The sequence below is a fragment of the Trichosurus vulpecula genome, chromosome 3 (genome assembly GCF_011100635.1).
Source record: "Trichosurus vulpecula isolate mTriVul1 chromosome 3, mTriVul1.pri, whole genome shotgun sequence".
In the NCBI taxonomy this organism is placed as follows: domain Eukaryota; kingdom Metazoa; phylum Chordata; class Mammalia; order Diprotodontia; family Phalangeridae; genus Trichosurus; species Trichosurus vulpecula.
The window spans coordinates 200,693,036-200,718,887 of NC_050575.1; the positions used below are offsets into that span (position 1 = coordinate 200,693,036).

The window sequence follows — 25,852 nt, forward strand, 5'->3', positions numbered from 1 at the left end:
AAAAAATTGATCCCTTATTTTCTTTAGAAATTATGCTGCTTCCCACACAGGTTCCTTTTGTATGTAATTAGTTAGGTCCAGCCATTCTTCTTGATTTTTTTGTTAATTGCCATTGTCACGTCCTCATTTAGTACATTGGGAATAATGTTGGTTCATTCTAAATGTCCGTTGACCTCACTGATAAGAATAAGAACAGATGACTGTAAAGACACCAGCATATGTGTTCCGTCTCAGGATTATCTGGCTTAACTATGTCTCTCTACAGATTCTCTGCAGAACTTTATTGTTCCATGATGCTACCCAATACGTAGTCTTCCAAAATCTTTCTCCCCTGTTTAATTTACTTACTTGACTTATTTATTTACTTATTTATACCCAAGTTAAGTGTTGCCCTTGGCTGCTGTGTTTCACCTCTTGTCAAGGTTGTATCTTCATCCTTCTGGTTGAGGACCTTGGGTATTAGAGCAGAAGTCCTCTTTGAATTCCCACTGTTCAACTTTTTTAGTTTAGTGCTTAATATATAGTGTGTGGTATAGAACTTTAGAGTGTGTGTGTGTGTGTGTGTGTGTGTGTGTGTGTGTGTGTGTGTATGTGTGGTGAGCTCCTTCTCCTCATGGGGTTTCATGGGTTCTCTAGGGACTTTTGCATTCAGGGCCCTGGTGTTCAGAGAGAGGTGCTGAGCTGAACTGCAGGCCCTAGCTTCGAGGCAGCTTGGGTCCGTTCTACGCATTGGACGTTAACCCAGCCTTCCGTTCTATGTTCTTTGCTGCCCGTCAGCTTTGACTTCCTTTTTGTTCTTTAGTAGGGTGCACAGGAAGTCTTTGGCTTCTGTAACCTTATTTTTGTTGTCCCCAGGATGGCCTGACCACTCCCTCACTTCTCCCCCTTTCCTTTCCTCCCCCTGTCAAACCACAGTATCTGTCTCTCCATCTTGCCTCTCCGGGTTGAGAGGATTTTTTTTTTTTTTAAACATCCTGCCCCCTGCCATTGTATAATGTTGGTTGGGTCACACCTCCTGTTTGTCAGTGGTGAGCAGGTAATAGGCAAGAGTGTGAAGAAGCTCATCTCCTCAGCTATGTGGAAGTGTGAAGTATGAGGGAGATTCTGAGTTTGATGATTAAGGGTTTTAAAATCAATCAAAAATATATTGAAAGCGTCCTTTGTACAAGGCACTGGCTGGAGGAAGTTTTGTAGGGTGTATGTCATAGAATGTTAGCACTACAAGGGAAATTGACCTTATAACACAGAATGTTGTATTTGGATAGGACCTTAACACACACACGGGCATGGTTGTCAGGGAAGGGAATAAGCATTATTAAGCCCCTCTGCGCTAAGTGCTTTTACAAATATTATTTCATTTGATTCTCACAACAACCTTGTAATTACGGTAGGTGTTACTATTATCCCCATTTTACAGGTGAGGCAAAGGGAGGTTAAGTGACTTTCGGAGTCATACAGTAATAAGTGTCAGAAGCTGCATTTGAAGTCAGTTCTTCCTGACTCTAGGCCCAGAACTCTGTCCACTGCACCATTACCTGTCTCTAAAAAAATAATAGAATATTAGAGCTATAAGGAAGCCTTAGAATGCAGATTTATGAGATCCTTTGCTATGATCCAGATCCTCCTGGGGATCCCTGAGACTCTGTGAAGTCAAAACTCTTTTCATAGTAATACTAAGACTTTAATTTCTAATATGGTAAATAAAGCTATAGTCCACATAAACAAAAACTCTTGGGCGGGGGAGGTGGTCTTCAGTAATTTTTAATACTGTAAGAGGTCTCGAGATCAAAAAGTTTGAGAACTGTTTGACTAGGTGATCTCTTAAGTACCCTTCTAGCTCTAAATTCTATGGTACTATAAGTGAGTTAAACTCGGAGATGAGAAATGGACATTTTCTCAGGCTCTAAACCTATGATCCTGTTTCTCCTTGGCTCATGGAAATGACTAATCTTGGGATTTTTGCCTGTTGTATCCAGAATAATGAAATATCCAAAGAGAGCCATTAAATCATTTGCATATGATCCGCTTATAACTGCCATACCATGGATCTCTTAGTTGGCTTTTTGGCAAATTTCAAGTATGGCATTGTCTCATTACTCCCAGAAATGGATGGTTCCTGGGCTTTTTTTTTTTTTTTTTTGGCTGGAGTGGGGTAGTAGGGAGGAAATCTTCTTATCCCATCTTTATCAACATATTCTCACTGATTTAGACATAGGACAGACTCACAGACCTGGGGGATAGGGAAAGCCACAAGAAATATTGGTCAGAAAGAGTCATGTAGTGCAAAGAAGGCTGGGCTTGGTGTCAAGAGAAACCGCTGTTCAAATCCTGGCCAGTAACCAAGTAACAACCTTCCTGAGATTTAGTTTCTTCTGGGGTTAATACTACTTTAATTACTTGCCCCACGGGGTTGTTATGAGTGTCAGATGTGAATATGTTTAAAATTTTAAAAACTCCTTATACACTATTGATGATGATGGTAGTAATAGCCAAATTAGAGAACAGGGCAGTAGACTTACTGGTATCCCCACCCTGGGGAGCAGAGATAAATGGGGAGATCCATAGGACAAGGTAGAGCCTTGAGGCTTGAACTTTGTCTGTTCTACATCCCTCAGGAAAAAGTTAATAGGGAGTAGGGCTTGGTTTCACTGAAATTCTCGTGCTTGCCTCATTGCTTTTCTTTTCCATCTCTTCCTTTCTTTTCTCCTTTAGCTTTTTTCTCCCCTGTCCCTTTTCCTAATCTTCTTCCATTAGTTGGTGTCTTGGAGAGGAAAAAAGTCATCAGGAAAATCCTTAGTTTATTTTGTTTTGCTTCTGAAATAGGGTCTTGATTGTATGTATACTAGGGGTGCCTGGCCTGATCTTAATTTCTTATAAACCTATGCCTCTTGGTCTGGGAATGTATCTTTGGAGAATTGTGTCTAAGACCAAGTTCAGGTCTGGGCACTTTCTTTGTAAATATTATTGGAGGACAGATAAACCATCTTGCTCACAGGCCCAGATGAATTGGTGTAACATCCTCTGCAGTGAGGGTACATCCTCTCTTCTTAGAAACCTTAATATTTAGCCGCCCTCTGAAACCACAGAAACTAGTGAGGCCGTTTGAAACAGCAGTGTATCTTGGTATCAAGAGATTGCGTTTTTGATCCCAGCTCTGCCAGTGAAGGCCTCTCTGTCTTAGGACAAGTCACTCATCCTTTCTCCAGCCTCTGTAAAATGGATTAAGATCAGATAATCTCTGTGGTTCTTACCAGCTCTAAGATTCTATATTCTATGATTCCATTGGGAATACATTCTAGTGAATGCCACTATCAGTTCTTTAATATAGCTAACTTACAGCCTTCCTGCTACTGTTGGAGCCCAGTTCTCCATTCTTTCTGCCCTAGTTGGAGCTGTAGAACAGTTGGCCACTTCCTTCTGTTTATTTTCTAAAATTAGGGACTCTACTTCCATTCAGAAATCTTTTGTCTGGCTCCATCAGGAGCCTAGCCAGGATGTGGGTGGTGGGATTTCTGTAGTTGTATGTATTTGCTTTTCAAATAGCATTCTGAAGCAGGAAATGGGTGGACTTGAGGAGACTTGACTGTCTGGGGGCATTTTGGTTCTATTTCCAGCTTAGACATATTGTGCACCTTTGAACAAATTGCCTAACCTTTCTAAAACTAATGCCTATCAGCTTCTCAGGCATGCTAGAGGTGAATGAGAATCGGTGGATTTGATCTCTTACAAGAGTGAGGGTGCCACAAGGTCAAGTTGTCCTTGGTATTAGGGATGCGGGTGGGAAGGAGGGAGTGGCTTTGGTTTGGTATGAAGAGAACCACATTGGGAACAGATCTCCTCTTGAAAGTATTCTGGATAGTTTGCCCTAGCAACTTCTCTTTGGGTCACCTTCAGTGAAAGGACACTGGCCTTGGAAGTCAGAAAACCTGGAATCAGGTCCTTGTCTTCTTCTTACTGTGTTTCTTTGGGCACATCACCTTACTTCTCTGAACCTCAGTTTCATTATCTGTAAAATGGCTATTACATATACTATCCACCTCACAGAAGTCTTGTGAGGAAAGCACTTTATAACTGAAAAGCGCTATAGGAATGTACCTTCTCCCTTAAAGGATGATATTGTGGAAAGGGGTGGTGGGTTTGGAGTCTAGTCTTGGGTTTTAATTCTGACTTTGTCACTTTCTTAACCACCCTGCCAAGTCAGTTAAAGATGTTAAGTTTCAATTTGCTCCTCTGTAAAAGGAAGGAGTTGGATTCAATGATTCTAAGGGTCTGAATCTATGATTACCTCCTTTCCCCATCCTCAGGCAAGTGTTTAACCTGGGTTTGGAAATTCTTGCTCTCTGTCTCCACCTACTGACCACTTGGTACACGATCTGTGTGTAGTAGTTATGGGGGTCTGACTGCAGCCGCTTCATAAGGTTCTTCCCTTTCAGGTGAGCATGAGTAGAAACTTTAAGCAAAGAAATTCATTAGACTCCAGGATAGATGCATTCTTCCAGAGGATCATAGATTCAGAGCTTGAAGGGGCTTTTGATGCAGTACAAAACTCTCAAGTTACAGATAAAGGTTCATTGAGGGGTGAGGTTACACATTTTGTAACTGACAGAACAAGAATTGGAACCTAGGTCCTTTAACTCCAAATCCAGCCCTTTTCTACTACTCAGTGTTTGACCCAGATCAAGATCCTCTTTTCCTTCTTCCAAGAAGGCTACCCTGATCCACTCTAGTGAGCACTTTGCTGAACTCAGCAGCTCTGAAGACTCAAATACAGTTTCATTCTTGACTGTTCTCTTTGTGAATTCTGTCTCCACAATTTAGACTATAAGTTGTGTAAGGGCAGAACCTGGGACAGAGTTCCAAGTGAGACTCTGAGGAAGCTTGTTACTAGCTAGAGAGGATCTTGGAGCTGAATTTGTTGTCCATTTGCTTACTGAAGCTAGGGAGTCACGTTGGGATCAGACTGTGGAGGTTCCCAAGTACTCTTGAGTCTCAGATTTCTTCTCAGTAAAATGTGGCTTCCTTCTGTGAATTATTATTTATGCTTCAATGTGTGATGCAGAATAGAGTTTTGAATCTCTTCCCACTTGGCCTCCATGCAATAGCCTATTATGTTATTCCATTTCTTGGGGGAACTTATGGCCAATTACTGGTAGGGCCCATTATCATAGAAGGGTTTTACCCAAGGTGGGTAACAAGACTAAAACTCAAGACTTCTGGTCTAGTGCTCCTGCCTGTCACTATATTATAGAGTGGGAGATGAGGCTGGATATGTAGTTTGGAATCAGACTTTGGAGTTTCCCCAGTGCCATTCTGGTCTTAGTGGTAGAGCATCTTGGAGTCAAGAGACCTGGGTTCCAGTTCTGGCTTTCGTGTTTACTAGCTAGGTGACCCCAGATGAATCACTTGAGCTCTCTGAGCTTCAGTTATCTCATCAGGAAACTGGGGTTCAGCCAGTTTCCTTCGTAGCATTGTTGTAAGGGTAGTACTTTGTCAAAATGAAAACAGTATAGAAATAGGAATTATTCCGCTCCCGTTATCCTCTGGTTTGATCTGGAGAGTCTCATCTTCTATGCCAGGCTAATTAATAGTGCTGGTTGTGAGGTGTCTGCTGTACCTAGCACAATGCGTGGCGTGTAGTAGGTGCCCACCAATGCCTATTGACTGCTAGACTAAGAGCAGGGAGGTAGTGTAGTTTAGTGGTATTGGAATCAGAATCAAAGGATCTGATGCTGAATTCCTGCTCTGCTACTTTCTGCCTGGGTGAAATTGGGTAACTCACCTCTTTCTGGGCCTCAGTTTTCTCATCTCCAACATTAATAACCTACAGGAGATGCTCTCCCAAGGCCCCTCTCAGCTTCAACAGTCTATATGCTAAGGCCCCTTCCTGTTATTTGTTCTGTGAACCGGGTGGGGTGCAGAATGGTATCACACTTGTATCAACGGCTAGTATTTTGTTCCTGGATTTAGTTTTTTTAAAAAAAATTTTTTTTAGATCACTTAAAATACTGATCTCACTTCCCATGCTTGAGCCGTTGTTTGTGTTTTCAACCCATCAAGAGCAAATCTCTGGAGACCACATTCGATTTCACTTCCCTGTCCTCCATCTTGTCTTCTTGACTTGATTGCAGCATTTGACACCTTATGCCCTCCACCCCAACACCCCTTACTCTTTCTTCTCTGGGTTTTGTGATACTGTTCTCTCCTGTTTTTCCTAATTGTATCTCTCTTTCTCAGACTCCTTTCCTGGTTCTTCAACCATGTCACACCCACTAACTGTGAGTGTCCCTCAAAAGAGGGCTTTAGCTTATATATATTTTTCAAAGTTAAATTGTATTTTTTTTTTCAATTAATAAGCATTTATTTTCTGTTCCTCCGTCTCCTCCCTCAACTGAAAAAGAAAAAGAAAAACCTTTCGAACATAGGCAGCATAAAGCAAAACAAATATCCGTAGAGTCATATTCCAAAAATATGTGTCTTATTCTGTATACTTACATCAGCTTGGTCAGGAGATGGGTAGTATTCTTCATCATCAGTCCTTTGGAATAATGTTTGAGCATTATGTTGATTAGGGTTTGCTCTTTAAAGTTTTTACAGTATACATTCTTTCCCTGGTTCTGCCAACTACATTCTGCATTAGCTTATGCAAATCTTCCCATGTCCTGGGTCCTCTTCTCTTGGCATCTTATTATATGTCCCTTTCTCTCTACTTTAACAGTCACAACCCTAGTCGGGCCTTTATGGCCTCTTGCTTAGATTATTGAAATAGTCTTCTAACTGGTCTTCCTGCCTCAAGGTCTATCTTCCGTCCAACCCATCCTCCCCTCAGCTGTTAAGGTGAATTTTCTAAAGATCAGGTCTGACCATGTCACTTCCTCCTGTTCAGTGAACTCTGGTAGCTCCCTGTTACCTTCAGCATCAGATATAAAAGTCTCTCTTTTGAGCCATTAAAACTCTTCATAACCTAGCCCTTTCATACTACAATTTCTAGTCTTCTTATATTTTACTTCTGTTTACACTATTATCCTGCTACATTGGCTTATTTGCAGTTCTGTGTGCATTTGCATTGGCCCTCCTTCTCTGTATAAGCACATCGGGGCCATGATATTAGAGTTTAAATAGGAAGGCTTTACTGCCAATAATGGAAAAACAATTTGTTGTAAAATAATATTTAAAGATCTTTTTTTTTGTCTACTTAGTTTCACCTTTTTCCATTCTTGGGATGATCCGACTTATTTGGCTTTCTCATCAAGCTTTCTTTAAAATTCTTCTCCCCTGCTCAATTTCCCTTACTCACTTTTTGCTTTTTTTTAAATGAGTCAGCATTGCTCATAATCTCCTACCAACCTCCTCTGTAAGCATTGACAAATGAGTTTAGTTCTAAAGCAGTGTTGCCCCTTGTCTGTCATATTTCTCTTCTTGGCAAGGAACTCAAATGATTGCTGGCTGATATGGTATCTGGACTTATTTTTGGATCTCCTTTATTTTGGTGAGTGATTTGCATTGGGTTAACTTCCTTAGGAAATGACTATAATCTGTGGTGATATCTGTCCTTTTATCCATTTCCCATTTTTCTGCCTTGAAAGCTTAATTTTGTTGGTCAGATTGGAGCTGTTTTAATTTAATCAAAGCATACGTTAATTTAATTTGGAAGGTTGTATCAAATAGGAATTCTCTGCCTCTTCGTCTTTGCTAACAGATGTCCTACATGAGCTGCATGGTAGTATTTTTGCAAATGATCCTCATCAGCACTGTAGTTTGAGATGATCATGTACCCAATGAAATAATTCTTTCTTGTTGCCTTTGAATACTTGATACACCTCCACCAATTCCTTCTCTTTACTTATCTCTCCAAGGAGAACCTGATTGGTTACCTCAAATAAAAACAACATTCTGTATTGTTCATTTATTGAAAGTCAAGATTGACTGTGTTGGGCTCCTTATTCCAGGTAGCAGCGTACTTCCTTGCTGCCATCAGCCTTATTGTTGCCTGGAAACCATCTCACTTCTCCAGCCCCTCTTGACTACTTCTTTGATGAACTTCTCTTATTCTTACGATCTAATGTTACAGTTCAGCACTTGATTCTCTATAGTCTTGCATTGTCCTTTACCTGGTTCATTGGTGTATCCTAAGAGTCCTTTCAGGGACTCAGTTTTCTCCAGTACAGGTCTATAGACACTCTCTATACTCACTAAATGGGTCTCCTCAGGATTTGTTATGGTTTCGGCTGAAGACCATTGGAAATGTTCAAAGCAAAATTGAAGTAAAATGTGGCCTTCAGATGTGGTCATAAAGCTTCAGGCTGGGCAGAATTAAAGGGATTTTCTGAGTCTTCCAAAGCAAAACATTTTGGAGTTGTTTTTATGGAGGGAATCATAAGACCAATAGATCATTGTGATGAATCAACCGAAGTGTCTAAATATCTTAACTGTTTCTTTTTCATGGACCCCTTTGGCAGTTTGGTAAAGCTCTGAATCCCTTTTCAGGATAATGCTTTTAAATGCATCAGATAAAATACATAAGATTTTTTTTTTAAAAATCTAATTATAAAAATATTTAAGAAATGAATTCATGCACCATTCCAGGTTAAGAATTCCCAATCTAAAGAAACTTCAGCTCCAATGAAATCTCAAATTGTCTAATGCAAAGAGACTAGTAAATATATGTATATACCTATGTTAGACAACGAATAATTTACCTTTTCTTGGATATTTCCTGAGTGGTGGTAGATGCTTATTGGTTGATTGCTTTGGAAAAAAAAGAGAAAAATGAAGGTAGCAGTCTCGGCCTTGGAACTTCACGTTTTAAAGGTGTTCCCAAGGCAGATGACATCTTCAGCTTTCTGATTTTTGCAGGGTTGTTTAGCTGAACACCTCCAAGGTCTCATAACTCTTAGTTGGGCTTAATGACAGATAATATTATTGGAGTGAAATGGCTTCTACCCTTGTCCCGGCACCTCCCCTTTAGCTTAAAACTCATTTCATGTCTGACAGCCTGGACTGACATCATCATCATCATTGTCATCATCATCGTCAGTAGTAGTAGTAACAACATCAACATTAGCAGCTACTCTGTGTGTGTGTGTGTGTAGTGCCTACTATGTGCCAGGCGTTGTGCTAAGTGTTTTACAAATATTATTATCCCATTTGATCCTCACAACAACCTTGGGAGGAAGGTGCTATTATTCACCCCATTTTACAGTTGGGGAAATCGAGGAAAATAGAGGTTTGATGACTTTACACAACTAAGAAGTGTCTGAGGTCAGATTTGAACTCTTCCTGTTTTCAGGCAGTGTTCTGTCTTCTGGTTCACCTGCCTGTCTCTAGGGTAGTGCTTTGCTCTTTCACCTAGACCAGGGGTGGGGATTTGTTCTGTGAAGTTTGGATTCAAAGGGCCACACTTGAGGACCTAGAGGGCCACATGTGGCCTCGAGGCTGCAGGTTCCCCACCCCGACCTAGTTTCCTTTGTGACTAGCTCATGTGTGGAGTGCATCTGTTGTTCAGGGGTGTGCTGAGCCACCTCTGTCCATTAGAGTTATCAAACATTTGTGAGCACACCATACTCTGCTCTATCCAGTCATTCCATGGATCCTCCTTGGACCTGAGGATGTGAGGCTGTAAGGGACCTTTCTAGCATAGCACACAGACTGAAAAGGGAAGTTATGCCATGGGATGCCCTTCCAGCTCCCTGTGGGGTCCCTTTCTAGTTCCACCTAGTTTTTCGTCATCTGCTCAATTGGACTAGAGACTCCATGAAGACTGGAATTTACTTTGCTGTCCTTCTCCCATAGGAACTTGCAGAGGGTTGAACTTGAGGAAGCTTTGTCGGTCAATTGGTTAATCTTTTTCTCTGCCTCAGGAACTGGCAAAGAGGACTCCAGGAAAGCACCCTGACCATCCTGCTGTCCAGAGCGCCTTGCAGGCCATGAAGACTGTCTGCACCAATATCAATGAGACCAAGAGGCAGATGGAGAAATTGGAGGCCCTGGAGCAGCTGCAGTCTCACATTGAAGGATGGGAGGTAGTGGGGCAAGCCCACCTTGGGGGGTGAAGAGGACCCAGGAACTTGGGTGGGATGGGGGCCTTCTGAGGACCGGGGTAGTTTGGAGCTTACTTTTGCTTCATGAGTAAATCCAGTCCAGGTGTGGGGGTTAGGGGCGAGAATAATTAAGGTCAATCCCTTGCCAGCCTGACATTTTGCACACTTCCTCCACTCAAACAATTCTGTTAAGGAAGCAATTTTTAAAAATCAAAATTTATTTTTTCCCCAATTTTCCAGGCAGTATTTTTTCACCTTCATGTGACTTTTTAAGAGTTAGTTGGACCAATAAAATATTTTTCCTGCTCATAATGTTTACTGGCTCCCATTGCCTTGAGGAAAAAGTAAAAATTCACCAGTTTGCCATTTAAAGTCTGTTGTAGTCCAGCTCCAGGAGAAGAACTTTATGCATTCTTCATGGGGGCCTGTTTATGTCTCTGCTTCCATGCCTCCTTCCAGGCTGACCAGTTCCAGGTCACGAATGTACTTCCTCATTTCTATTCCTTAAAACCCCAAGTTTCCTTCAAGGCTTAAATAATATACTCCTTGCTCATAATTGTTGGTGCTCTTAACTTCCTCCTTAAACTGGTCTATTTACATATTGAATCCCCCACTTTCTCCCCTTTCCTGCAAGCTTCTTGAGGGCCAGTACTATGCATTATAGATTAACTATAACCATAACAAGAAAAAATCAGGGTCTCTGTTCTTTGTCTCAAAAGAACTCTTATTCCACAAAGTCCTTTGTCACAGCTGGGAATGAATCAGTTTCTAATGCCACTTCCACCCAGCACAAACCTTGCAAGTTTTTTTTTTTTAAGTACCCAAGCTTCAAGGATGTCTTGGGAGGGAGGGCTTGCAACCTGCTTGGTTTATCAGAGTGTCCTTAGCAGAGAAGTCCATTGGCTCAGCACTGAAACTCACAGCGTCCTCCTATGGTCACAGAACTATCCTTAGGCCTCTGCATTGCTGGAGCTCCAGCCTGTGGCTGGAGACCAGGGAACAGCCCAGTTCTTCCAGCTCTGTAATGTGGAGGCCAGGGTAGCTTCAGAGTCTCACCAGACACCTCTCAGTCAGCTTCAGCTTCAAAAACCATTTGAGGGCAAGGAATGAGGAAGCTGTGGCAGTCATCTGGACATGAGGAATGTCACAAGCTCTCTTTCCAGCCCCTGGGCTCTGTTTGCTTGACTGTTACTAAGTCATGGCCAAAGAAAATAAACCTCTCCTTCTAGCCTGTTTGGAAAAAAACTTTGTCTTGGGGCAGGAACAGATTCTGAGGGAAAAAGTAATATATAGGATCATAAGGGATCTTAGGCTTTTTAGTCCTACATCATTACAAGGACACAGGGAGAAGGAGGCCAAGGTCATGCAGGTAATTATCAGAGGCAGGACTTGAACCCATGGCCCCAGACTGCAGCATCAAATGATCTTTCCATTGTACCCCATTGCTTCAGTGTTTATCATGAAATCTTAGAATTCAAGCCTCTGAGCTAGAGGGGAGATGAGAGGTGATCTAATCTAACTTTCCCTTGTTGTATTATGCAGAGGAGGAGGCAGAACCCAGAAAGAGGAAGGGACTTGTCTGAGATTGCACAAGAATTTGGCTCGAACCTCCTCATTTCTATTTTAGAAGTCTTTTCATTGCATCAGATTATCTGCTATCAACAGATTTGTTAAGTATTTACCATTTACAAGAGACTTGTGCTGGGTCCTGGGGAAACAGAGATTAAAAATGACAGTTCCTCACTGGGGACTCTACCTGGAAAGAGATGGGAGATATGCAGCACACACAAAATACAGATGATTCAGGATAAGAAGAGAGCTGAAGTACTGGAGGAAAGTAGATGTTCTGCAGCTAGGCGGGCTCACTGGGCCTGGAGTCAGGAAGTCTTATCTTCCTGAGTTCAAATGTGGCCTCAGACACTTCCTAGCTGGGTGACCCTGAGCAAGTCACTTAACCCTGTTTGCCTCAGTTTCTTCATCTGTAAAATAATCTGGAAAAGGAGATGTCAGATCACCCCCAGTATCTTTGCCAAGAAAACCCCAAATGTCGTTGGATACAACTGAAAAACAACTACTTGGCTGTGTGAGAGGACTCAGGGAGGGCATTGTGGAGGAGCTGGGACCTGAGCGAAACCTGAAAGGAAGAGAAGGATTTCAAAAGGCAGCAGGAGGGGGAGTATATGTTTTAGACTTAGAGGAATAACCCATGAGAATATATGGAGGCAGGAAAAGGTGGGAGGAGTTAATGGGCTGGGCTGGAGATAAAATAAAGATTGGCCCTGCCCTCAAGGAGTTTACACTCTAATTGGGGGAGATGGTACACAGAATTTTATAAAGGTGGGTGGGGTGGATGGGGCCAGTGGAAGGATGAAGTCTAAAGCTAGCAGAGCAGCTGATGGAAGAGAGTTAGCTGTAAAATTCTGAGCCCTCTGTAAAGGAAGACTTTGAAAGTTTATTGCTCAGTCCTCCAATCCAAGGGGAGAGGCCTCTGACAGGGTGTTGAGTATCAAATCAGTCTCTGTGATGATGAGATTTCAGTTGATGAGCTTAGCCTGGGGAAGGCATGCTCAAGATAGTTTAAGTTGTCCCTTAAATTCCAGGCCTAGGAAGTGTATACTTAATTTGTGATTCCCAGTCCAATAATACACGGTCACCACATCATATTATCTTTAGACATTCTGCAAATGTTCCACAAATGTTTGGAACATCGAGACTGGGCCCCCACCAGTACCATTTTATGCCATTTCTGGTCCAGAAATTCTGGTCCCTCTCTGCTTTCCAGGTCTTATGGGAGGGTCATTGTTATACTTAAGCTTTGTCTTTGCCTGTTTCCCACATCTCCTGTAGGGTTAGGGTGTAGTTCAGCCCTGCTGTGTCCAGTGAAGGAATGATTTAAGGGAAAAGAGAAAAGACTGGAAAATTTCCATAGTTCTAAAATGGATGTCAAAAATCTGGCATAAACAGTAATACCCAAGACCATCTTTTTCTGTCTGGCAACTTTCTTCCATTTAGTCAGTAGTTGTAATGGTAGAATTGGAAGGACAGTCAACTGGCCATCAAGAGACCTGAGCACTAATCCTAGCACTGTCACAGGAGCTTTCTGAATGACCTGCGATGAATGATGAATTATTTGCCTTCTCTAGGCTTCTGTTTTTTGATTTGTAGAATAGGAGGGTTGGACTAAGTCTTCTTCCAGCTATATAATCTGCTGTATTCTCTGATTTACTGAATGCCTGTTCTCAAAGCCAGTGGCAGGGGTAGGTAAGGGAGGCAATTTCTTAGGATGAAGTATACTGGGTGGGATAGTAGAGGCTGGACAGGGATGGAATGAATGCTATTCAAAAAGCTTTCTTTTTATAAATGCATATATTTTTAGCACCAGAAAAATCTGCTCTCCATGGCCTTTAGATATGTATTTTGTGATAAGGAAGAGGGTAAGCATATTTAGAATTGGGAGGTATTTTAGAAATCATCTAGGTTACATCCTTCATTTTACAGATTAAGACACTGAGGTCCAGAGAGGGAGGATTAACTTGTCCAAGGCTACACAGGTTGTTAGTACGGATCTGGGATTTGAATTGTCTTTGATCCAAGTCTAGTGCTCTTTCCACTTCTCCTTCTTGACTTAGAGACCTCAAAGCCTGGTCCCTGCCCTCACAGAACTTAGAGTTCTGTTAGGGTAGAAATAGGAAAAGCAGAAGGCACTATGAGAATTTGGAATTATACCTGCTCAGTGGTAACAGCCATGCACCCATCCATCCAGTTTGAGGGCATTTGGCTATTTTAATGAGCCTCCAAATTTCTAAATGGCCCCTGGGGATCAGAGCAGTTGGCTTAACAGTATTCTGCTCACATGCTGTGGTCTGGTTAGACTGAGGCTGGCAGATTGAAGAGAGGATTTTAGAACTGCTGACAAGTGAGGGTTGTTTGTTGCTCTTGGTGATGGTGGTGGGATCGCCTCTAAAGATCCTTTCAGATCTAATTCCATGATTCTCTGACTCTGTGGTGTTGCTGGCTGTAGTTGAGGTTGTCTCTAATGGGAAGTTCTCCAGCCCTTGGCTAGCAACAATTGGATTTCAGCTGAGAGCATGATTTCTTGCCTTCAAAATCAGTTCTCTTTTTCTAGGAATAGTCAAATCAGCAGATCACATTGGTGAAGAGACTTCCTTTTAAGTTATGTAAACAGTCTGTTGGGGAGAGAGAAGACCACAGACAACTTCCCCTCCCCCTATTTTCAAAGGGAGAACACATCGTGTCTCTTTCCCTCTGCAGTCCATCCTGCACACACTATCAGATTAAACTTCTTCAGATTTTGCTTTCCTCACATCACTTCCTCTGGTCAAAAACCTTCAGTGACCTCTTCGTTCCAGCATAATCAATTTGTTTGGCATTCAAGGCCCTCCACAATCTAGTCCTAGCTCACCTTTCTAGCCTGAACATTCATTAGGTAAACTGAATGTCTTCCCATGAGAACGGTCTCCTCATTATTTCCTTTTGCTCATACGGTTACAGCCTCTACTTGGAAAGCTTCCTTTATTTATTCCTCTGTCCTTATAACAATGGTGATAATAATAGCTCACATTTATATAATGCTTACTGTGGCACTACGCCAAGCACTTCGCAATTTGATCATTCAATCCTTACAAGAACCCTGCGAGGGTCGGTGCTCTTATTATCCCATTTTTAAGAAAAGTCGAGGCACAGAGATTTAGTGATTTGCCCAAGGTCACATAACTAGTGAGTGTCTTAGGCCACAGTTGGACTCCAGGCCCAGCACTGTCTACTGCACCACTGCTTAGCTGAGTGTATCCATCCTTTGAGGCCTAATTTACCCCATTTAGAGTATCATACCCAGTTCTGCATTAAAATACAGGAGGGCCTTTGGTGACCTAGAGCTTTCTAGAGGACATGAGCAGAACTGGAAGGAATATTGAAACCATGCCGTAGGAGGATTGTATGAAAGAACAAGGGGTGTTTAGCCTGGAGAAAAGGAGGCTTTGTGGGGGACATAATAGTTGTCTTTAAGTTTTTCAAGAGCTGCCACGTGGAAGAGACTTTAGATTTCTGCTTCACTCTGTGGGGTATATCTGGAGCAGCAGGGAGGTAGATTTGGATTCAGTATAAAGACGATAGAGCTGTCCACAAGCAGAATAGGTGCCCTCACACCTTTTCCCTCTTCTTCCTCCTCCCCCATCTCATCCCCCTCTCCCTATCAGGAACCACCTCTGTGCAGTTGTGCAAGGGATCCTTGAACTTGGGAGCTCAGAGAAGCCAGGTTTGAGTCGTGACTATGATACTTACCAACCGTGTGACATCTAAAGAGGCATTGACCCTTGCGGAGTCTCAGTTTTCTCATCTGTGAAATGGCTAGATGTTATATGCCTATTTATGTTGTCTCTCCTTGATGGCAGGGATTTCGCTTTTTTCTTTTTATCCCCAGCACTCTGCATGATGCCTGTCGCATAATAAATATTTGCTGATTAGTTGACCTTCAGTGATTCCTTCAATGAAGGGTTGTGGGATTAGAAGCCTTAGATTTAATTCCCACCTCTGACTGGTTGTATGACTTTGGAAAATCCACTTACCCTCCTAGTTTCTTCATTTGTCAAATGAGGAGAATGTTTGCATTCCCTACCTCACAAGGTTGTGAAAGAAACTGTGGCACTATGAAGAAACTGAAAGCACCATGCAAATGCGAGTTATTATTATTTCTCTGTGTGAACCTCACTTTCCTCTTCTATAAAATAGGAATATTTCTTACAGTACTTTTGTAAGAATCCAGTGAAATGACCCATCCATCCACCGACCCATCCACCCGTCCATCCCCCCATCCACCCACCCACCCACCCATCCATCCATCCATCCACCAGGCATTTATTAAGCACTTAGCATGTTCTAGGACTCCGGAGCAAAAGGTCCTTGCCTTTAAGCAGCCTATATTCACAGTGACACTAGCAGGACATTAGCAGAAATAGGCCTAATTCTCACAGCCTCATGAGTATTGAATTTTTTAACAGCTTGGTCAGTTTCCTTGATAGATGGGGAAATATTTTACAACCCAAATGGTCTTCATACCTGTGAGCCGCCGTCGTTGCTGTTACTTAAGTAATTTCAAACTCTTTGGGTGTGTTCTAGGCCATGGATAGGGGCCTGCCACCAGAGGCTGCGGTTCTCTTGTGAGATAGACCCAGCCAACGTTGGTCTTAAGATCAATTGCCTAGAATGTCCCCTTGTTTCTTTCCCACCCAGGGTTCTAATCTCACGGACATCTGCACCCAACTCCTCCTTCAGGGAACCTTGTTAAAAATCTCTGCCGGCAACATCCAGGAGCGAGCCTTTTTCCTGTTTGACAACCTTCTGGTCTACTGCAAGAGGAAGTCCAGGTGAGCCCCACAGGACACTGTGATCAGATGGGACCCAGTTATGGTGACAGTGTTGGCTAAGGGAGTTTGGGGGCCATGTTATGGAAACAGCATTGTCCTGGGAAAGGACCTCTGGGAGAGATCTAGGTTCTGTTCTGTAGTTAACTCATTGTGCAGCATTGGTTAAGTCTTTCCCCTCTCTGGTCCTTAGTTTCCATGACTGTAGAATAAAGGAGACTAGCTCCAAAGTTTCCTTTCTGGATCTGTGATCCTTTCTGCACTGATATTCTGTGAGTCTCTGAGTCTAAAGCAAGGGGACTATCTGAAACTCAACACTGGGAGCTCCTTGATGGCAGGGAGAGTATGTATGTCGTATTCAAGTTTGTTCCCTTGTGGTGCTGAACAATGGGATTCCATTTAACAAATGGTTTTCTGGACTGACTAAATGGTTAGTGGGGGAATAGGCAGTTGACACAGACAGGACCTTTGCCTCCTTCCTTCTCCATCGCCTCTTGTTTTTCTGTTCCCAGTCCACTCCTAGGGATTCTGGGTCCCTTCACTAAAGTCCTGTTCAGACACCTTATGACAGAAGGAAAGTGACTTTGGGTCCTTGAAGGATGTGCCAGAAAAGCTCAAACTCTGATGGATCCTCAACTAAAATTCTACCTTCTACAGGAAGCCTTTGCCAACTCCTCTTAATTCTAGTGCCTTCCCTCTTAATTATTTCCTATTTATCCTGTGTTTTGTCTATATTTCTTTGCATGTTGTCTCCCCCATTAGATTGTAAGCTCCTTGAGGGGAGAGACTGTCTTTTGTCTCTTTCTGTATCCCCAGTGGATAGAGCAGTGCTTGGCACATAGTAGGGTCTTTGTAAATCTGTGACCTTGTAGGAGACTGTGTCTTTCATGTCTTTCTTCTGTGTCTTGGCTTAGTCAGGTACAGAGAAGCTTATCACCAGAAGCTTGGCCAAATGTTGATTTTTTTCTTATTTTGGCCTGTGCTGCTCTGAAAGACTATTCATTGACGCATAGAGGGACTGCCATCTTTGCCAGTAGAGGGGTCAGCCTTACCTTGAGAGGCAGTGTGGCATAGTGGACAGAGCTCTAGACTTGGAGTCAGAAAGATTTGGGTTTGAATGAAGTCTTAGGATAGTACTGTGCAGTTTTGGACATGTTATCTTACCTCTCTGGGTCCATAAAAGTTGGACTTGATGACCTTTAAAAGGTCTCTTCTAACTCTGAATCTTAGAACTCATTTATCTTTGAAGTTAGATCCTAGGACAGGAAATGAAACAGAGTGAGTTCATCTCATAGTATTTCTTCCATTTTTGTAGGGGAGAAAAGGAGTTGATCTGAGGGTTTACAGTTTACAGTGCAAATGCTCTCCCTTCACTCCTTTTCCACCTCCTGTGCCCCTAATCCTACCTCCTGGCTGGACCAGGCACTTTTCCCAGAACACCAAAGTCTCCAAAACAGAATGTTCTGCCGACTCTGATCGAAACCTCTCCCTGTTTTGACTGGACAGCTCCTCCCCAGTCTGTCTGGCCCCTGGCTGGGAATCAGCTGAGAGTCTGGCTGATACTCACCAAAGCCTCTATGTTGGCGTACCTGAATTGGGTGGTTGTTGAGGATGGAAGGCTGGGGTGATACTGGCAAAGCCCATCCCCCAGTACCTATTTCGAGTCATTTCTCCGTCCTCATGGCCCAGCACTGTGGGAAGGGGAAAATGAACATTTTCTGTCTGCTGGAGGAGGTTGGCAGACTGGTAGCTTTCCTGATTCCAGCACAGGAGCCAGAGGGCTGGGCTCAGGGAAAGTCAGGGAGAGGGTGATGATGGATCTGAATGTGGAGCTCATGGCAACGTGGCCCTGGGAAGTGCCAAGGGTTGCTAAATCTTCCCTGGCTTTTGTTTTCTTTTGTGCCTGTGGCCCCTCCCTTCCTGGATCGTTGGTTGAAGTCTGCCTATAGGGACGAAGCAGTTTGGAAAGTGGAAAGCGAACCAAAGTTGCACTCAGAAGACCTGGATTCAAATCCCAACTCTTCCACTTACTACCCATGAGACCTTGAACAATTCCGTTCCCTTCTCTGGGTTTTACTGTCCTCTTCAGTAAAATGACCTCTAGGAGCCCTTTCTCTCCTAAATCTACAGTGCTTTGTGTTTTTGATTTGGTAAAGAATGTGTTCTTTTAGAGCTAGAAGGAACATGGAGTGATCACCTAACTACTCATTTTACAGAGGTGAAAACCCGGGGCCCAAGAGATGGGTGGTGACCTGTTTGAGTCACATAGCTAACTACTAAAGAGATGGGATTAAAATCCATGGCCCAGTTCATCAAACATAATTCAACCAGCATTCTTCCAGCTTCTAGTATATTCAGGGCCCTGTACTGGGGTGCTTGGTTACAAAGCCAGAAAATGAGTGTTTGCCCTCAGAAAACTCCTTGTGTGATGTATTGGAAACTTTTGGACTTGAAGTTTGAGAGACCAAGGTTTAAATCTTGATTCTAGTGCTCACTAGTTATGTAACCATGGACAAGTCATGTAATGTCTCTGAACTTCAGTTTTTTCATCACTAAAATGGAGATATTAAGTCAGTCATCGCGCACTGTGGCTGTTACTGTGTACAAAGTTCTCCTGGTTCTGCTCACTTCACTCAGCATCAGTTCATCTAAGTCTTTCCAGGTTTTTCTGAAGTCTGCCTGCTCATCATTTCTTGTAGCACAATAGTATTTTATTACATTCGTAGACCACAACTTGTTCAGCCATTCCCCAGTTGATGGGTATCCCTTCAATTTCTAATTTTTTCCACCACAAAAAGAGTTGCTATAGATATTTTTAGACATGTGGATCCTTTTCCTATTTGTATGATCTCTTTAGGATACAGACCTAGAAGTGGTATTGCTAGGTCAAAGGAAATGCACATTTTCATAGCCCTTTGGGCATAGTTCCAAATTGCTCTCCAGAATGGATCAGTTCACAACTCCACCAACAATGCATTACTGTTCCAATTTTACCACATCTTGTCTAGCATTTATAATTTTCCTGTTTTGTCGTGTTAGCCAATCTGATAGGTGCGATGTGGTGTGAGTTGTTTTGATTTGCATGTCTCTAATCAATTTACAGCATTTTTTCATATGATTGTAAATAGCTTTAATTTCTTCCTCTGTAAATTGCCTGTTCATATCCTTTGACCATTTCCAAATTGGGGATTGACTTGTATTCTTATAAATTTGACTCAGTTCTCTATATATTTTATAAATGAGGCCTTTATCAGAGACACTGGTTGTAAAAATTCTTTCTCAGTTTTCTCTTTCCCTCCTAATCTTGGTTGCATTGGCTTTGTTTGTGCAAAAACTTTTCAATTTAATGTTATCAAAATTATGCATTTTGTATTTCATAATGTTATCTGTCTCTTATTTAGCCATAAATTCCTCTGTTCTCCATAAATCTGACAGGTAAACTATTTCTTCCTCTCCCTATTTGCTTATAGTATCAGCCTTTATATCTAAATTGTGTACCCATTTGGACTTAATTTTGGTATATGGTGTAAGATGTTTGTCTATGCCCAGTTTCTGCCATTCTATTTTCCAGTTTTCCCAGCAGTTTTTGTCAAATAGTGAGCTCTTATTCCAGAAGCTGGGGTCTTTGGGTTTATCAAACAGTAGATTACTGTAGTCATTGGCTACTGTGTCTTGTGTACCTAACCTATTCCACTGATCCACCACTCTGTTTCTTAGCCAGTACTGAGTAGTTTTGATGATTGCTGCTTTATAATACAATTTAAGATCTGGTATGGCTAGGCTACTGTTTCAACAATCCAGCTAGCAGCTTCTGTATGGGTGTAAGATCCACCAACAACCATCGCCCAGAAAGCTGCCAACACACTGCAAAAGCACAGGTTCTTTTGATCTGCTTTAGTAAGGAAAGCAACATTAAGGGGTTGACGAGCTTACTTTACTCCAGCATACAGATATCGTTCACTTAGTTCAGGGGAAGAGACCAGCACACTGAACTTTAGAGCAAATTACAAACAAAGAACAAACATCAACAGACAGACCCAGTACAGATTCATAGTTACCAACATCTAGGTTCAGCCCAGGAGCTCATGAGGGCTGGCCCAGAGTCACGTGTGCCACCACTGCTGTGGGTAAGAGTTCCAAAAAAAAGCCGACCCCTGGTTTTATATCTTTTTCAGGGTCAGGGGTGAGTCACACATGCGACTCACCCATGTGACCTAGAATCATCACAAAGAGGTGGACTTAAACCCATGTGGTCTAAAAGCCTCTGATGTCCCGAACATGTCACTCAAACTTATTTGTAAACTAGGCCCTCCCCTGAGTTAGCCTCACCTTGGGCCCCACCTTAGTTACCAATCCACACCCACATAGGTTTTACACCTAATAGGGGTTTGGGCCTGGGGCTTAGCACCTAGTAAGGCTCAATGAAATACACTGAATTACTCAAAGGAAACAAAAGCCAAACTCTTCAAAGGCACTTGGTTGAACTAAGTGCTAAGAGCCCATTTTGTTTACCAACACAGCTACCTTCCCTAGAATTTTTTTTCATTAATTCCCTAGATATTCTGGACCTTTTGTTCTTCCAGATGAGTTTTGTTGATGTTTTTTTGTGGCTCTATAAAATAATTTTGGTAGTTTGATTGGTATGGCACTGAATAAGTAAATTAATTTAGGTAGAATTGTCATTTTTGTTTTATTAGCTTGGCCTATCCATGAGCAATTGATGTTTTTCCAGTTATTTAGATCTGACTTCATTTGTGTGAAAATTTTATAATTTTATAATTTATAATTTTATAATTATGTTCATACATTATAATAAAAGTTCTATATTTATGTTCATTCCTGGGTTTGTTTTGGCACGTAGACTCCCAAATATTTTATAATGTTTACAGTAACTTTAAATGGGATTTCTCTTTTTATCTCTTGCTGTTGGGCTAAACTTTTTTTTTTTTTTTTGGTGTCATGGACCCCTTTGTGGTTTGTTGAAACCTGTGAACCTCTTCTTAGAATATATTTTTAATTGCATAAAATAAAACACACACAGTTACAAAGGAAACCAATTACACTGAAACGTAGTTATCATGATATTAAAAAATAATTCATGGACCCCAGGTTAAGAATCTCCCTTATTCCCATGGATCCATGATGGCTGGTATAACCCTTGTCCATGTCCCTCCAAAGGTTTACCACGCAGAATCTATCCACCTAACGTGCTGAAGACCTTCCTTCCTTGCCTTCTCCTGACATTGGTTGCATACCAACCCAGCACCCTGGCTAGCCAGCCCTCATCCGTCGTTCTTGCCCTGTGCCTCACTGAACTTCTAATGCTGTCACACAGTTCTATTTACTACTTGCTTTATCTGCCAAGATGACTTTCACACGCACAGATGTGAAGTAGAATGTGATGGTTGGAGGCAGGAGTGGGGAAGGATCATTTTGATCCCAGGGCATCAGAGAAACCAGCTAGGTAGTGTAGTGGATAAAAGTAGTGGACCTGGAGTTAGGAAGACCTGAGTTCAAATCCAGCCTCGGACATTATTAGCTGTGTGACCATGGGCAAGTCACTTCACCTCTATCTGCCTGAGTTTCCTTCCCCATAAAATAGCAGCTACCTCCCAGGGGTATTGTGAGGATTAAATGAGATAATGTTTGTAAAATAGTATGCTAACCATAAACCATTACACAAATGCTATTATTCTATAATATATAAATTATATAAATGCTAGTTATTATTATTCTCGAGAGAGTAGGTAGAGTCCTGGGCTCCCTGAGTTCAAATCTGGTCTCAGACTCTTACTACCTGTGTGACCCTGGGCAAGTCATGTAACCCTGTTTACCTCAGTTTCCTGATCTGTAAAATGAGCTGGAGAAGGAAATGGCAAACCGCTCCAGTTACCTTTGCTAAGAAAACTCCAAATGAGGCCATGAAGAGTTGGACACAACTGAAAATAACCAAACAAAAATAGCAACAACATTGAGCTGGGCTTTGAAGGAAGAAAAAGCTTCCTTTAGGCAGAGGCGAGTGTCAGGCACGCAGTGTCTGTGCCCTATAATTCTCTAGCTTTCTAGCTCTAGGTTTCTCCAGCTACAAGACCAGGAGTGAGCTCTAAGCTAGGAAACTTTCAAAAACCGCTTTAGTGGCGAGTCTATTCTTTGTATGTTTGTGATCTGGGTCAAGATTTACTTAACCTCTCTGAAGTTCAGCCTCCCTAAGGATGTGGTAAGGAAAATAGAGCACCGTATGAGTTACTTAGAGCTTCTTACATTATTAGCACCTTCTGGTGGTGGTGTTTTCATGAAATGGCTTTTGTCTCTAGGAAAGGCACGGCTGGCTGGAGAGGCCACCTTGTCTGCCTTTGAATCTGCCCTCCATCCTGCCTGTCTTGACCCTGGTCTAATAACTCCTCCCTCTGGGACAATGTTATGTTTATTTGCATCTTAACTTTCTTGCGCATCCCTGAAACTGCTCTTGGCAATGTCCTGTGAGTTTTAGACCCTAGTGATCACTTCCTCTTTACAGTCTTGGATGTCTTTGTCTGATTCTCTGCAGAGATATGAACTTTGTAATTGCAGGGAGTTATCTTGGTGTAATGAAAGACAATTGGATTTGGATTTGGAAGTAAACAGTTTTCAAATACCATCTCCAGCACTTAGTAGCTCTTGGACTCTGGTTAAATCAGTTAAACACTTTGCAAGTCAGCTGTAAAATGGGGAGAATAAAAAATAAACTATCTCCCTCACAGGGTTGTCCGGAAAATGCTTTTAAAACTTAAGGCACTTTATAAATTTGGGCTGCTATTATCCGAGACTAAATCAGGTGGCTAAGTGATGTAGGTCACTTAATTCAACAAGCATTATAGAGAACCTACTCAGCCTTGTGTGGTGGGCACCCATAGCTAACGACCTAGTTCCTGTTCTCAAGGAATTCATAGTCAAATCAGCAAGGGTTGCATCAGTATGATACAAAAGTGAATGTGAGAGAGGGGTAAAGGAGAGAGCAGACAATTGTCTAGTAACATTTGAGGACCAAGAGATCCCTTAGCTGCTTGGTGGTGAGTATATTTGGCCAGAGCCATTCATGAAGACTTTCCCAGTGTGAGGCGGGGGCTGTTCCCTGCTTTTTTTTGCAGGAGCCTCCTCCACTAAAATCAGGGCTTTGTTGGCATTCATATACATGTGTGGTCAGAACGTGCTTTCACACGTGTCTCTCTTTTGACTGTCACAAATGGACCTGGAGGTAGGCAAGGGAGGTCTTATTTTGGCTTGATCTTGTGAGTTTATTGGTATAAGCAGTTCCCAGTGGGGAAACTTCCTCTTTCCACGAAAATGAGCACCTGCTCTTCAGCATCATTGCAGAATTGCTTGGGGCCCTGGGAGTTTAAGTGACTTGCTCAAAGTTTTATTGAATATGTGTCAGAGGTGAGACTTGAGCCTTCCTCACTTTGAGGTCACTTCTCTATCCCCAGTTCCCACACAGCCTCTGAGCCTAGCTCATGCAGAATGAGAATTATTATTGCCAAATTACAGATGAGGAAACCTACCCATGAGGGGAAATAAATTGGCCAAGGTTCCACAGGTCAGTTTTGAACCCAGGGCTCTCTCCAGTGTTCTTTTATCATCTGTAACAGGGCTGTCCAAAATGTGGTGCATGTGGCCCACAATGCGATTTATGCAGCCCACCTACCAGCATAGAAATTTACATAAGTGCTTTAGTAAACGAAACCAGCTACCGCAGAGCTCTCACTGAAATGGCAAATCAAAATATATTGTCTCTTGTCTCAATGAAAACCTAAGGTTGGACAGCCCTGATCTATAACACACACACACACACACACACACACACACACACACACACACACATACGTATATGTAGTTGTCTCCTTAGAGTTGGGTGGCAAGCACCTACCTTAGGCTTTTTTTGTCTTTATTGCCTGCCCTCTCAGACCGGTGCAGCCTGGGCCTTCACTGGGGGATTCAGCTGATGGCCCAGGTACCCTGGAGCATTTGGTCCCCAGGTGGTGCTTAGCATGTCACAACTGAGCCATTCAGGTGTGCTAATTGAAAGTCTGCATCTCAGGGAAAGAAAGCTTCATGTGGTTCCCTTGTGAGATCTGTTGGTCAGAAGACAGTATGGTGTAGTGTGCGAACCTGTGGATTTTATCTTTGCTCTGATGCCGTGCATCTATGTAACCTTGGTTGAAGTCTCTTCACTCCCTGAGTAGGGGGTTAATACTTGCACTATTTCTGTTACAGAGTTGTTGTGGTTTTGTAAACCTTAAAAAACCTATAGAATTGTGAATTGTTATCATTTTGCCTGGATACATAACAGTTCATTTTGACCTCTTTTTCAAGCCTTACTCCTTCCAATCTCTCCTCCCCACCTACACTTCCCCCTAATCCTTGGCACCGTTGAAAGGTAGAAGACTGGGATGAACCTTAGAACAGAGAGTGCCAGAGCCGAAAGAAATCTTAGGAGTTCTGGTCTGAGCCTTCGTTTTGTAGATAAGGAGGTGGAGGGAGATTTTTTTCTCAAGGCTACTTGGATAGACAGTGTTCCTGCCATTAACCAAGGACTTTCAGACTACCAACCTATTCTTTCCTTTTGCTTGTAGCTGGAGCAGATGCCTTGAGGTCCAGGGCCTTTCCCACACTTGGCCCCAGCTGGCTTAGATTGTCAGTGGTGCTGGTGGGCTCTTCCAGGGCTGTACAATACAATACCTGGGTCTCTGCCAGTCTAGGAAATGGGATGGCCTCCAAATCTGTGTGAAAACAAAACACCCGCCTCCTCCTGGGTGACTAGAAGGTAGCAAAGGGATGAGGATTGCATTCATAGCACAGTAGTTAAGTTTATGCTTAGAAATCTTCAATGACTTGCTATTGTCCCTAGGATAAAATGCAAAATACCAACCCCTAATCTATTGTATTTAAGGAAGGTCCTCCCTAGAATGGCTTCAGACTCCCTTTTCAACCTTGTTGTCCATTATTCCTCTTTCTGTGCATTATATGTACTCCAGCTAGGCTAATCTGCTGGTTCTGTACCCCTTGCCCCCAATTATTGATTTTATACGAATATATGCGTTTTTATGTGTGTGTGTATATATGTATATGTATACATATATAGTCTCATTCTATACCCTACGCCAGCAGCATGTTAATGTGACTCTTCTCCCATAGCCCCTCTAACCGTTATGATTTTCCTTTTTTGAAATCTTTGCCAATTTGATGGATGTGAGATCTCTCTGTCTCTGTCTGTCTGTCTCTCTCTCCCTGTCCATCTCTCTCCACCGTTGTTTCTCTTTCTTTTCTCTCCTTTCCCACTGGTGCTGGAGCTGTAGAGCCTCAGGTTTTCCCTAGGTTCCCTTTCTCTCATCTTTTAATCCACTTTTCCCCTAAGCAGACAGTTCTGTAGACTTCAGACTGGCAAACTATCTGTTCTCT

General features: G+C 42.4%; 1 protein-coding gene across 1 annotated transcript in view; it reads left to right on the top strand.

Moving 5' to 3' along the window:
* Positions 1–25,852, top strand: part of PREX1 (phosphatidylinositol-3,4,5-trisphosphate dependent Rac exchange factor 1) — a 230,121-nt gene that overhangs the window by 110,054 nt on the left and 94,215 nt on the right. The window contains exons 6-7 of the mRNA XM_036749156.1: positions 9,858–10,019; positions 16,287–16,420. Of these exons, the coding sequence (XP_036605051.1) occupies positions 9,858–10,019; positions 16,287–16,420 (296 nt within the window). The remainder of the gene's footprint in view (positions 1–9,857; positions 10,020–16,286; positions 16,421–25,852) is intronic.